This window comes from Melanotaenia boesemani, chromosome 19, assembly GCF_017639745.1.
Source record: "Melanotaenia boesemani isolate fMelBoe1 chromosome 19, fMelBoe1.pri, whole genome shotgun sequence".
NCBI classification, from domain to species: Eukaryota; Metazoa; Chordata; class Actinopteri; order Atheriniformes; family Melanotaeniidae; genus Melanotaenia; species Melanotaenia boesemani.
The window spans coordinates 22,954,538-22,969,645 of NC_055700.1; the positions used below are offsets into that span (position 1 = coordinate 22,954,538).

The 15,108-nt window shown below is 37.8% G+C and overlaps 1 protein-coding gene across 2 annotated transcripts in view; it reads right to left on the bottom strand.

Moving 5' to 3' along the window:
* Nucleotides 1–4,272: 4,272 nt before the first annotated feature.
* Nucleotides 4,273–15,108, bottom strand: part of lrrtm4l1 (leucine rich repeat transmembrane neuronal 4 like 1) — an 84,121-nt gene continuing 73,285 nt past the window's right edge. The window contains exon 3 of one of the 2 annotated variants that reach the window (XM_041970818.1): nt 4,273–5,883. In XM_041970818.1, coding sequence (XP_041826752.1) covers nt 5,818–5,883 — 66 coding nt within the window. In that variant the 3' untranslated portion in view covers nt 4,273–5,817. The remainder of the gene's footprint in view (nt 5,884–15,108) is intronic. The other variant, XR_006008540.1, reaches the window with a different exon arrangement.

The following is a 15,108-nucleotide window of genomic DNA, read 5'->3' on the forward strand; positions in this document are numbered from 1 at the left end:
TAAAAACCACTAAAAACACTTGCACTTAATTGATTTTAACCAGAAGAACCCAGCTTTTATGAACTTTAAACTTTCCAATAAACAGAAACATCAACTAAGGAAAGCCTGAAGGTTAAACAGTGTAATTTCTTGCAAGGCATTGAGAACACATGCCATCCACACAGAGGATGACAGAGTAGCCTCTAAAAATAATAGAAAATAAAAACAGAAAACAAGCTTGGTGACTGTTGATCTGTTTATTTCTACAAAATGTTGTTAATGATACATACAGTTTTGTTCTTTCTGGGTTGGTCTTTACGGTGCTATATCTATTCATTTTACATCATTTTAGCCTCATAATAACTAAGACTGTTCTGAAAATATGTCATGTAAAACATACAGCATATAGATGCTGTATAGGATTGAGTACTTTTACATAAAAAAGGTGGGCATGGAGTTTTAAGGGTTAAATTCTTTCCATTCATCCAGTAAACTCAGATTTGTGTGTGATGGTCCTTGCTAGTGAGTCTAATTTCTAAGTTTCTGCTCACAGTGTGGAAGAACATATTTCTTTATATCACCGTAGTCCAGATAGTTGTTGATGTGCTTTTGAAGCAGCTGTGTGTCAGTGTGTGTGTGCAGTGGCGGATCTGCAGCATGATAAACAGTGACTATCGACTGCTTTCACAGGATTAGTGAGCCGAAAGCAAACGGCTGTGTTGTCTGAGCTACCCCTGTTGGAAGATTCAAAACGAAAAAGAAGGAAAGGAAAAAAGCAAAAAAGTCAGCATCACACCAGCATCTAGCAATGACAGCATCAGAAATAATCTCAACATGAACCTTGCAGCCCCCCTGTACTGAGCAGATGGCTGAAGCAGATGATCTGTTGAGCACCTCTCCGGCGATGTGATGGTTCTTCCATCAAAAATAGATTCTTTCGATGATAGATGCTGCTATTTTTTCTGATAACTGACTGTATGTGAGCAGTACTTTACACACCAACTGCTACAACAGTTTAAGTGGGATTTGCTTCCTTATGCTAAAGGTTATGGGAGATAATAACTGATTGGGAATCATTCCTAGAAAAGCACACACAGCTCTAAGAAAATAATATTAGCATCATGGTTGAATGATAGGATTGTGAGTCAGCTGCAGTGAAGTCAGGCAAAGTTATTATTGGAACAAGACCAGGAGTAGGCGGAGAAACAGGGGAATCAGAAAAGGCTGTTTTGATGTTTCCCTGAATGCCTCACCAATCAGAAAAATCTTCCAAAGAGATGAAACAATATACTCAACAGGGTTGCTGTTTTTTTTTCTTTTCCTTGTTCCAATAAAGCACATCTGTCTGAAAGTTGGCCTTTTATGTGACGCCTTAGTTCTGTTCCTTCATTTATTCTGATCTTCGTCGGTGTGAGCAATCGATGCTGAGCATTTCTCAATTAATTGAATTCTCCTTTTCTAATCAAATCTTCGAGTCTGTTTTCTTTACCAGCATGTTTTTTAACACACTTTAAATATCTCTGAAATGGTGAAAGTTGTTTTGTTTACACTGTCACAGGAGTCACTTGATGAATCTTACATCAGCTTATTTTCCTTATAGTTTAACATCCTCTTCCTGGGGCCTTTCGGTGCAAGTGTTGTTGACTGCCAACTGTTTGGACTTGGGTCAACAGGGAGAATAAGTCACATGAATAATGCATGGTGTCTGCTCTCGGACATACAGCCCTGTCTGTGCTGCCACTGCTCATGCAGACTGAGTTGCAGAGATCATAAAGAACAGCGACGGATAAGGCAGATACGGAGGAAAAGAGGGGGAGGAGACGTGGAAAGACATGGGATGATAACAAGCACATAGACGGACAGCATCCTCGTCTAAAGGGGAGGTTGATACGAATTGTGAAAGCACTTTCTATTTCTTATACTAAGCTGTTAATGATGTCTGATGCAGAAATTCCAACAGACAAAGATGTAAAGGAAGCTTAGCAAAGGAAAAAAAAGGAAAAATAAAAACATATTCTGTATTTCAGACTATAAAATAAAACATTGGTTTTAATAGAATTTGTTTGGGGATATACCTATATTTTAATCATATAAACTTTGGAATGCAAAAGGTTGAATACTTTAATGTATTTAAGATGAGTATGAATAATGGTGATGGGGGTGTTGCACAATGCTGTTAATTTATATTTACTACAAATGTTTTGTATCAAAATCTGTATTTTTGCTTTGGGGAGCTTAGTAATGCTTTAAATTACCCAGTACTTTATGAAAGTACTTTTATTTTATTTATTTATACATCCATTCCTCCATCCGTTCACCCATCCATCTGTCCATCCATCCGTCCGTCCGTCCATCCATCCATCGCCTAAGCAGGGAAACCCAGACTTCCCTCCCCTCGTCCACATTTACCAGCTCATTCGGGGGATCCCGAGGCTTTCCCAGGCCAGCCAAGAGATGTAGTCCGTGCAGTGTGTCCTGGGTCTTCTCCAGGGCCTCTTTCCGGTGGGAAACCTTGCAGGATTTATTCTTTATCTGTTTATATAGATATTAATGACTGTAATTTGTCATTTTTCTTATTGGGATTTTTATCTTTATCTTATCATTTCTTTATTTGTTATCCTCTGGGATCAATAAAGTATTATGATTCTGATTCTTCTAACTTTTTAAAGTGGTCTTGACCAATACTTCTCCAGGATTTCTTCACACCCGTTCCTTGTAAGAGGAATGTTTGTGTTGTTTGTCAAGCCACTTAAAACTGGCCTATGATTGTTCAAGGATGAATAAAGGCTCCTAACTGAAGAGACGAACCAATGTTGTGTCTATAACAAACAACTTAGATTTAAATTCTATCTTTATGCCCTTTGTTACTGGCAGGCTAATGGGGAAAGTGATCCCAAATGTTTGAGGGGTAGTGTATATAAAAATGCTGATTATTCAGTTTGACCGATACAGTATGAAATAAGATTGTTACACAAACAAGGGAATCCAGATAAACTCGTTAGCTGGAAACTTGACATATCTCAGCATGATGTGCTGTGTGGAGGAGAAAGAAAGAAGTGTCAGTTTAGCAAATAAAGGAAACTGGATGTTCAGTTGATCCATCCACTGTTAAAGGAAGCCTCATCTGATGGTCTCCATGAGAGGTGGCTGTCATAAAGTCGTTCTTAAGGAAGAGAAAGTGGGGGGAAAAGGCTGGAGTATGCCAAATTATTCACAGGGGTTAGGGTCTGATGGAGGGATGTATCCTCCACAGAACCTGGACCTCAGCATTAATGCAGCAGTGTGGGATCATGTGGACAGAGAATGAAACAAAATAAGCAGAAAACATCCTAAGTAGAGTTTTTAAATGTCCCTAAAGAAAACTGCTATTTAAAGAAATGAAAAAAAGCTTGTCCAAGATGGTTCAGGTGTTTAAGAGTAAAAGGTGCTCATACCAAATATTAATTTCCAGGTTTATTATCCAGAGTGTGTGTTTTTTTTCTCCTTATATAGTGTATTTCCATTTATATTTGCATGTCCAATAAAGACGCTGCAACGATTCTCTGGTTTCCTGGAAATGTATAAAAAGTTAGTGTTGGCTTAAGACTTCTGCAGAATTCCTCAAACACGTTTGGGTAAATTTATTTCTTTCTTTTCAACTTTCTCACTGTTTCACTCAACTTTCAGTTTAAACTAAAGTTACTACAATCTAATGATCCTGCCTTGCCATGAGTTCTAGTTTAAAAAAAATTGGTTAAAAATGTTAAGTATTGGCAGCTGAGCGTTACCAAAAACTTTCTACGTGGTTTGAGTGGAGCGAGGGATATGGGGAAGAGGTAGGATAAAGTTATAAAAGTAGAGACTCATGCTGAAGAAGATGGGATGAATAAGGTATAAATGCACCATGGTAAGGCAGCTAGGTAGAGAGGAGTGTGTAAATACCACAGCGAGTGCTGGGCAGATCGGCCATCTGGACCTCTGAGCTGACAGCTTGACATGTTCCAAGTGCAGCAAACGTGCAGCTAATTCACTGAACATGGCCCCCCTCCTGCGATATCCAACACATCACACAGGAAGCATAATTAGAGGAGCTATGGGGCCCACAGTGAGTGTCACTGTGAAAAAAGAACGGTCGAACTGAGATCAATGCTCCGCTCTCTAAATTAATGAGGCTAATGTTGATGTGACAGCCTCGTCACAGTAGATCTGTGGGGAATACGACACATTTCAGCGGGTATGAATGGAGACATGGAGCAGAGTACAAGCGTATTAAATCACATGGGGCACATTCACACATAGAGTAAGACCACAGGAAATGATTAATTCATATTTTAATTTGACCAATTAATATTGCTCACCAGTAAAGTCATTATCTTCAATATAAAACATACTGTTGAAAGTGAACAAAGAATACAGCTGCTTACTAAATATCATGAAATTCAAGGGGAAAAGCAGAAATTTACAATAGAAAATGATCATTTTCCTGTGTAGAAAGACAATGTTTAAAGGTTTAAACCAACAATCCACAACTCAGTGGGTGTCAGATGGAATTAAAAACCAACAGAACACAAGCAAACGCAGAACCGCACACAGCAGCAACTGCAGTCTTTGTTGCAGAAGGGGGAGGCGGGCTGATTATTTGAAGGAAAGTGAAGCATGTATTTAAGAAAAGTTACACTATGTCAAGCAGTGCTCAAAGTTATCGTTCAGACAAGATCTTACAGCCGATGCAAGATCACTTGCTTACAAAGACGAACACGTCACGCACGTTAAAAACGGAAACATTTTTAAAAAGGTGAAAGGAATTGAGGCTTCTTTAGATTTTATTTTTAGGATAACAAATCCTGGATCTGTTATGACTTACTTTTGGGTGAGCCAAAAGCCAAGGAAACATCTGTTTGGCTCTTTGGTATTTGGTGCTGAAACTGGCGGAAACACATATTTATAAAGTACAACATTAACAACATTAGAATTTCAGAAAATTACATTTTACCCTTGATGGGAGCTTTTTATTTTTTCCTCTCTTTAATCTTGTTTTAGAGAGAGCTCAAAACAAGACAGTCAACGTTTGATTGCAATTAAAGACAAAAACAATAATGAAAGAACTTCACCAACATTCATTGGCTGGGGGGAAAGTTTGCTTCACTCAGTGTTCCAGTCGCTGCCGTCTTGATTTCCACCAGATGAAGCCCGAAAACAAAGTGACTCACATTAGAATGTGTGGGGCACCATCATCGCATGTAGTACATCTTAATTAGAAAAAAAAAAAGAAAAAGAAAGCATGGATAGATTATAAGGAGAGATTTCATGAGGATCAAAATATGCAAATCCACTTTAAATTATACACAGCTGTGTTAGCAGAGCAGTCAGAGCTGCGTGTCCTGTGCATTTTCATCAATGACTCATTGCTTCCACACTTTCTGTACATCATCCTCATTGTCCTCAAGGCCATAATAAGTCATTAGGCTTTAAAAGTTAACTTCCACATTGATTAGAACATCCCTTAGCTTGCAAGAGTCTTCGTCCAGGGCTCCGCTGTTCTCCGTGCAGCATCCCTACATGTCCACACTCGTCATTTGTGTTGCGATGAATCATTATTGGATGCATCAAAGCTGACAACCAAGGAGCACAGGCAAAAAAAAAAAAAAAGGAAAAGAAGACACTATAAAAAAGATCAGTATAATTTCCTCCTCCTTTTGGTCCATAGTTGCCCTTGTTTGCATGGAGTACAATTTTCGGTGTATCCTTGGATTTCAATTGTCGGGGTGGGATCCTGGTGGGCTCTCTGCAAACGCCTCTCGCCTTGCTTCAGTGTAGTTTGTGCGCCATCCAAAACAGTTCTTTGTCTTTTCTTTAGAGTTAACGGATAGTAGGCACATCTCCCAGCCAGGCACCAGGTAGGGGGCGTGGACACGTATACTCATTCTGCAAAAACAGAAGAAAAAGACAAAAAATCCCCAGTGAAGTTAAAAGTACGCAACACACCTGGTTTGTTGCCAGTTAGTCAGATGGTAGTTACAATGGAAAGTTAATTGCAGTGCCCTGTGATTTCATAACAGTACAGTTGGGGTTGTGATAGTTGAAGAAAAGCTAATTAGGGCAAGCAATTAAGCAGATGATAAAATCCCATGTGATTAGACACTTACAAGCTAAACTAAAATAAAACCCTGATATACTGCAGTAATAAATATCTCTTATCCCAAATAATACAAAAACATTCAGGTCAACCTGCCTTTGTTTGTTAAAGTAAACATAAACTGCAACTAGTTTAGTGTATTAATGTATTAGGAAGGGCATAATTAGTACAAAGCTGTACAAACCTCAATGTTTGAAAAGTTGGTCAAATTTATTAAAAAAAAAAAAATCAGTAAAAAAGTATTTTTAAAACATCATTTGAAGCTTTAATACTTTCCTGAATTTAGAAAATAACAAATTTTAAATTTGAACCTTGCAACATGCTTGATAGAGCTTTTAGTTTACTGTTGCAATGCAGCATGATTCCTTTTAATTACACTTTTAAATCACTTGAGAAGTTTGGATGTTGATTTTTTTTTTATTTTGCATGACAAATCTATGTCCTTTCTGGCTGAATGTAAGATTTTAGCTTCAGATTTCAGGTTCATGGTTGTCTCCATTTGATAATGCACCATTTACAGTAGGAGACCAATTCAGACTGCGGGCAGGTCAGTCATGCAAACATTCTGTCTGTGAAGCCACAGTTATAAATCATGCAGAAATAACCATGGATGGATCTCCCTTGAGGAAAAAATGCCACTTCAGTTGGAGCATATGGGCAGCATATGTCAAAATCCCAATACACGTGTCAGCACCAATGGTATGTCACAGAAACACAAGTTATCCATGCCGTTGACGTTAATGGATCCCCATACTATCATAGAAGCAGATTTTTGCAGCATTCTGTTATAACAGCCTGGATTGTCTTTCTCATTTTTGTATATGTCAGTTTGTTTTTGCAAAAGAAACTGAAACGTGGAATCATCTGTTGGCAGATGACTAGTTTAGGTGAGGAGAACGTCTGAACTCCTGACAACATAATACAGTTTCAAGTTACACTTCTGGACACAGTGGGGGACTGTGTTGAGTGAAAATAGTTTTTCAAAGTATTCCTAAGCACATATGGAACATGGTGGCATGATTTCCATGTAGATTTCCTCAGACTCCATAAAACACAACACTGTGCTATGTAGTTGTTGAAAGACCACAATTCCTTGCAACCTTGCATTGAGATTTGGATATGTATTGAACTTATTGATGGTTTTATGACTTAGTTTGTCACAAAGTGGTGAGTCACAAGTCTTCCTTGCATGGAAAGTCCAAGTCTTTGGTAGATGCTCCTTTTTATACCCAACCCTGACACCCTTACCAGTTACCAATGAATTTGCAGACTGATTTTTTTGTTAGTTTTACTTCTTGTGTGTTATTCAAATTTTAATTTTGTTTATATTCAAATACAATAAATAAAATCGTCAGTACTGAATCTTTTAAATATTACATAAAACCTGTGAGTTTTTTATGGCTTTTTACTAAATTTACTCAAATATTTGAAAATTGTGTTTTAATGATGAAGAAAATATTTTCTTAAATAGAACACTTATAATCAAATCAACTAATTAAAAAACAAATATACTGTGTTATGGCTGCCTGTCATTTCACTAATTACCCTCTCATTTTGCATGGAAATGCCTGTGTGCCATCACCCATGAGAGATTGGTTATGTTCTATACACCTTGCTTCCTGTCTACTTAGGATTGGCTCCATGCACCATGCCTCTGCCTTCACCCAGTTGATTGGATAATTGCCAGGCCAATCATCATCACCACAGCCACATGATGAGGAAATAAAAGCCAACTGCAGCTGTGGATTCTGTGCTAGAGATGGGATTTATGGTTCTTTGAAGAGAGCCGGATCTTGAGGAGCTGATCCTTTAAAAGATCCATTCAAAAGACTCGTTCTTGCAATATCTTACAAAATTTTGCAATATATAAGAATGACAAACAATCAAAATATATACCTATATACAATCTACTATACAAGATTAAATAATTATAGGAAAAATGTAGATAAAAAAGGATAAACCTGAGCAGTCAGTGCAAATTCTAGTAAATGTTTTGGATAGAACTCACAGTATTTGTTTATAAACAATACTCTCTGCCCATAGATGCTTCACATGAATGGAGTGTGTTGGACATCAGACTTCTGTGATGTCACATGTTATTTTATTTTCATTTTACTCAAACTACTTCTTATTTACTTATTTATTCATTTCTTTATTCATTCAGTCATTTTTAGCTGGAAGGGGGAGGGGGGGCTTGGTGTGTGTGTGTGTCATCATACCCCTGTACGGGGTCGTAACATACTGATTAGGTAATTTCTTATTATTACTGTAATTTACAGTTACATCTCTTTAGCCAGGATATAATTAATAGACAGGCTTGTTTCAAACTTTTGATTCACCAGAAAGAGAAAAATGGACCTTTAAATATTTAGCCTTTTCCCAGAGCCTCAGTTAAGTGGTTGAAGTGTAGATTAGGTGAAATTTTGACATTTTCACTGTATTCAAAAGCAACGAGCTCTGAACCAATTTCCACACTAAAAGAGGTAGAGGTACTCTAATCTCTCTTAGTTTTCATATTCTGAGATTCAAGCCAAAAACACCTTTATTTTTCAACTTAACCTTTAAAAGAATCTATTTTTGACATAGCTACAGGTAAATGCGCATTGACTTCATAACACAAATGCGCTGAGTTATGATAGGATAAGCAATATCTAAAGTTCTTCCAAATTTGCTTGAAACCATCCCTACCCAATTTCTTTCTTTATGCTTCAGCTGCATTGGTTGTCAATGTGAAGCAGAGCTCTCTAACACAGGATTTACACAAGTGTGCCCTGAGCGCAACTTTGATTTAAACATTATCAAGCGGGTTGGCAAGTCTTCACTCAACTCTTTATCTTCCTCTCAGGTGGATGGGAGTAAAGAGCAGACTGCAGCACAAATTGTCATACCTCAGACAATTTCAACAGGGCACAAAACAGAGCAAAATCTCAGCCAGAGCTCAGGCTGTGCTGAGAACACATGCACAAGCAAACAGAGGCAGAAAAGCTACATTCAAGGAAGACCTGTGACCTTCAACGGAAAGAAAATGATTCTGCTTTTGACAAAATTGCAGCATTTACCTGGTAATTTCTGTCATGTCACACTATAATCAGCATCATAGACATGAGTGACCACATTGCAGCTGGTAATGGAGCATGCACTGGTAATGACAACTTTATTTATCTTGTGTAGTCATAGAAATCATCTCCTGATTTTTCATGCTCCATGTAGGGGCTTGAATACACTGCTGTCCCAGAGCTCCAATTAGAAACTGATTCAAAGCACAACTCTTACTATTCCATCGCTGTTCTCGGAAATCTTGCTGAGCAACAGCAGGAGTGCCTTCTTCGTATGATAATGCTCACAGGACCAACTGTTAGGGGCTTATTTTTCTTTATTTGGAAATATAAAGTTTCACCAACCCAATGTTAACAAATCAGTTTACTCAATTTTTCCATTTCTTGTTTTCCTACAGTTCAGCTCTTGTTTACCATCAGCTGGAACCGCTCCAGATTCCTGTTACACTCTAATGTGAATATAGCTGATGGATGGATATTGTAATAATGAATAGTTATTTCAGCACGACTCAGATTTGTCGCCTCATTGACATGGACATCAGAGCTGTTATTTGCAAAACTCATTACCTCAAAGTGATTTTCTTCAAGTGTTTGGGTGAATGAAGGGTAATTTAATACGCACTTCTGCTCGCACCTCTTCAAACATTTTACAGCCATTAGTTGTTTAGCTGCTTTTAGGCAGAAGTTGCAGACAGTGCTTATTACATCCATATGTGCTTGATGGCTCAGGATGATTTTTATTTCCTCAGACTTTTCTAATCTCACCTGTATAAGTGGATGGTCACTGAAAAGCAGCAGCGAGGACATCTTGTTATCAGTTATCAGGGATATGAGCTTCACGTCTGCAGACATCCCCCTGGGAGAAGCCAACCCAGCGGCTGAGAAATAACCACATATCTCAGCTTTGGTTCTGAGACATTTCTAACAACTGGATGGCACATGTGGCATTTTACAATATCGATATAGTGATAGTGTATTTAAGGGAGTGATGACCTCTTCTAATTCAAATAGAGGAATTATTTCTAGATAGTAGCTAAAGCCAGTGTTAAGCCTACATATGTTAACATGGTCATGGTTACTTTGTATCTTTTTTTTTTTTTTTTGTGTGTGTGTGTGTGTGTGGGACAGCTTCCATACGATGTGATGCTGACCAATTAACTAAACATTTAACTATATTTGCTTATCGGCTATAATTTGATATGTCTTCAGTCCTGTAGTGGATTTATCAATATTCTGCAGTTTAAAGCTGATCTTAAAATGGCGCAATCAAACAGATTTTTGCACTTGGGTGCCCCCTAAATATGGCTAATTCAGCACTCTTCTTGCATCCTGTCTCTTCTCTGAGCTCTCTCCAGTCTGATGTCTCATCTTCACGTCTTCTCTTATCTCTTGGTCTGTAACTTTCTCTGATTTTTCTTTTTTCTTGCTTCCTCTTAAAATGTCCTCATGGGTTTCCTTGCTGAATTAGCCATGGTGCACATCCAAAATGTCCTGCATATCCATGGCCAGAAAGCAAATACAGCTGTCACCTAGGTGTGATTTCTTGGTCCTAGGATGCTGCAGAGCATTGATGGCCCCAGGAATGTGCACGATGAGTGAGTCAGAAACCCAGAGTTTAAGACTGGAGACTTCTGGAGTATTGCTTTTAGGGTTCCTTTTTAAAGTCTACAAATGGGTGTCTTAAAAAAAAGTTTTTTCGTATGTCAGTACTCACAGGGTTAAAGATTATTAAGCTCATTCATGTTTTTTTCAACACCAACTGTGACTCATGGTGAAGCTGAAAACTAAATATAAGGTTAGACATGGCAGGAACTTGGTTGTCAGGTGGATAAGACCACTTTCTACTCCTTCCTTCATTCCCAACATGTAATGGCTGTAATGGCTTTGCTTCTGTGACAGTCATGCAAAATGTATGCATTGGTTTGCAAAGGAAATAACAGGTATGCAATGTTTTTTGAGCCTAATGTTTAATGACATCTCTTGATGTCACAGAGTGAAAATGTTGCCATTTTACATTTTTAACAGGGAGAAAGAGGCTTGCAAAAATTTTGAAGCCCAGAAAGTTAGTAATTTTCCTAAATCTGAGGCACTTTTCAAGTGACACTGCTGTGCTTTGTATTGTGGACCAACACAGCTATTAAATGTACTGGAGTCAAACTGCTCTGCAATTTGGAAGAAATGAAAAGTTGAGCAAAGTCTGGGATAAACTTGGCCAATGTTCTGGTCAGGGGGTCCTTCCCTCCCACCAGTGTAGAATGCCAGCTACACAGTGGTAGCTGTGGGCTATTTGCTGCTGAAGATAATATGAAAACTTCTGATGCTACGTCGTAACACATCAGTTTTACCCTCACAGCACCAGACATTTTACTTGGAAAAGGAAATGTTCAGAAACAAGTCAAAAGGTGAAATAATATAGATGGAAAAAAGAACTCTTGAGGATACTTGCCAATTCCTTAAGCCATTTTTGCACAGGACTGCTAGTGGTTAGGAAAAAGGACAGGGAAAAACAACATCTGGCGTTGATTCTGATAGTTTCAAACTAGACAACATTCCCTTCAGATGACTTGGCTGATGTTGCACTGCTGTCATTGGTCCCCTGACACATTATCAAAGGGGAAAGTAATTACATGCGCAGCAGTGCAACTTGGCATAGCCTCTCAAGAAGTGAAATCAAGAACTGTTTCATGCAGTGATCTAAAAGGTCATTGTTTGCAGTCTATAAGGACTTAATTAATATGAATGGAGGCTTACCAACAGCTGTGTATTATATAACTGGTGTCATTTACTGTAACAAGTAAATTTACTTGTGCTATAGAGTTGTAATGGGTTAAAATTGTATTTAAAGTTAATAAATGACCATAAATCATCATAAAAATGATGCTCAAAGTATTATCAAGGTCATGATTAAGGTATGCTAAATATAATTAACTGGTACTCTGACTAAATTCATTATATGGGTCATTTGATGGATTAATGTCCACTATGCCAGGCATTTTGTGCACAAAAATAATATTCAGTGGATAATCACAAGATTTGTCATGTCATGACTGCAGCTTTATTTAGAACAATAATGAACATTTAATGTAAGTGTTAAATATTTTGTGCGCTAAATATAATAATTCACTGAGAAGTATGGAAGGGCTCAGATCAAGTTAGCTTGTTCAATACTGAATTCAAGTTTGATAAAATGCTAAAATCTGAATTGTAACGTGCCTTTAGCATTCAGTTTGTCTTATTTCTAACATTTTATCTGCAGAAGCCTGAAGGACTGTTCTGTTATACAAGTTAGAAACTAAAACTAAAAGGGTAAATAGGATGTTTGGATGGATGTGAATACACATGTTGAGCTAAGATATGTTTGTGTGCTTGCAATATAACCAGAGACAGAAATTTTAGATAGTGAGTTTCAGTTGGAGTCTGTTTCTAAAATAAACAGGAGGATAATTAAAGCTGTGCTTAACAAGCCAGTTCTCATGGTAAAACCTGAAAGAGGCACAAAGTGAAAATCAATGTTTTCATGCAGATGGACATGAATTATACATTTTTTTTATGACACCTAGCATTACTTTCAATGTAATGCATCCTAACTGGGGGTTACTTTCATACCTTCTTGAGTCTATGGAAATGCTTGCAAAAACACAAAAGAGGAATTTAGGACAAAGCTTAACAAGCAGAAAAGATGACTATCCCAATCTGGCTAGAGTAATTTGATCATCTCCACCAGGCTAATTTGACCTGAGCTTTGAGACAAAGTTCTGGTTTCACATTTGAAAAAAGGATCAGTCCAGTTCAATCAGGGGTAACACTCAACTATGTACTGGAACCAAGGCTGAAGATGAAGGTTTTCCTCCTGTTAGAGGGGTATTTTCCCTTTTCACTAACGCCCACCACCCTGTGCATACTCAGGGCGGGGGACTAAACTGAAGACAGTAGGAAGAAGGATGCACACCTGTTCTGCTTTATAAATAACCATGAGCCAAAATATGTCAACTTACTTTAAACATATAAGACAACAGTATTAAACTAATTTGAAAGCTCATCTACAAACCAAACTACTTGAAAAAAATAACCAGATCTAATACTTAACTTCAAAATAGGCCCAAGACAACTATAAAAACAAACCTTCCTCAACTGGGTTTTACCCATTGATGTCAATGCTGTAAATAATACCTTTATTCAGGAAGTGCTGGGCTGGCCCCTCTCAAACACTAGTCCTGCTAGGCAGGTCTGAACATAGAACAAAATATGTTAAATATAAATCTGCATCTCAAGTAAGAGTAACTGAATGACCTCATGAATGTTTGTTTGCTTTGAAATGAATTAATACTTAATGGAAACTAACATAACACCAACACAAACAAACCAGAGAAAGTAAATGTTGGAAGGTTACAATGGCAAAATGTGCAAAGGACAAGTGGTCAATAGAGAAAATGTCACACTCTACACTGAGTTTTTCAGGAAATGCTGATCTACTGGGATTTGCAGAAGACCACACCGGGTGCCACGCCTGTCAGCTAAGAACAGGAAACTGAGGTTACAATTCAGTTCCACATTTAGATAGTAGGTTAAAAAATTGGCATAAAAAACTCAAATGGCCTCCACAGCCACTAGATCTCAATCCAATAGAGCAGCTTTGGGATGTGTTGGAACGAGAGATTCTCATCATGGATGCAGCCGACAAACCTGCAGCAACTGTGTGATGCTGTCATGTTAATATGGAGCAAAACCTCTGAGGATTTAGGTTCAGAAGGCAAAAGAGGGTCCAACAAAGTACTAACAAGGTGTACCTAATGACGTGGTCTAGGAGTGTTTATGTTAGGTTTAATCATACTAACCATCCATGCAGTATTACTGCATAGGAGCCAGAAACAAACAGCCTCATCCACTGATAAAAGTTGGCATATGAAAAACTGGATACTGGAAATTCTAGAAAGGATGTTGTTTTTTCACAGCATCATAATAGGTTTGTGTGGAAAAGTATGACAAATGTTATTATAAAACAATCCATATAACTGTATTTCCTAAAGGTCACATGGATTTATAGGAAATACCTGCAAGCTTTGATAAAGCTGCATACAATAATAGCACGTAAAAAGTGCACAATTATAAATGCAATAAAAATGTACTTTACGACTAAGTGTGGTCACCACCCCCTTTAATTAGTATCCGAAGTATTAGTATCCTTATAATTACGGTACTAATTAGTATGGTGGGAACATGATGTAATTAGACAGTTCTGAATCAGGACAGCTGAAACTAACACAGACATGCTTTGTGCCTCTTGAAGGGTTGCAGTCAACGCTCCAATTACCGTTCTAATTCCTGACTAAGTTTGTGTCAAGTTGCATATTCCCTTTGTTCCCCAGAGACCATGAAAAGACATGTAGACAACACAAACCAGAACGACTGTGTCAATTCTGTGTGAGAAGTACGATTAACGAGACAAGCAAAATACTGTTTGAACTAAAAGTGTTCACCTAACAAGGTCTGCGGTTTTGCTGAAATGATTTAATGTCTGAACGCAGCCACTTGTTTTTGTTCATGTATGTCAGTGGAACAGCTCTGATCTCTGCAGCTACTGCGAATGAAGGAATGGCAAATGAAAGTGCCTCAACTCGGCTTATTCATGCTCAAAGAAAAAACCATAAATAAATATGAAAACTCTTTCTGTGGAGTTGCTTGCTTCTTAAGCTCTTGATCTGAACAAGACAGATACCTAAAGTCTGTCCTAAGCTCAAAATCTTTCTGAAACACAAAAAACGTGGAATCCTATTCATATTTGACACTGAGAAATCATTTTTCTTTAATAAACTGTTGTAGCAATTCACTTCTCTTGGGAAAAAAACTGACACCTGCCACTTTAAACAGCAATAAACCACACCACAGCTTTCAAATATTAAAGGCAAAAACCAAGTTAAACAATGCCTGACTATCAACTTGAACCGTGATTAGATATAT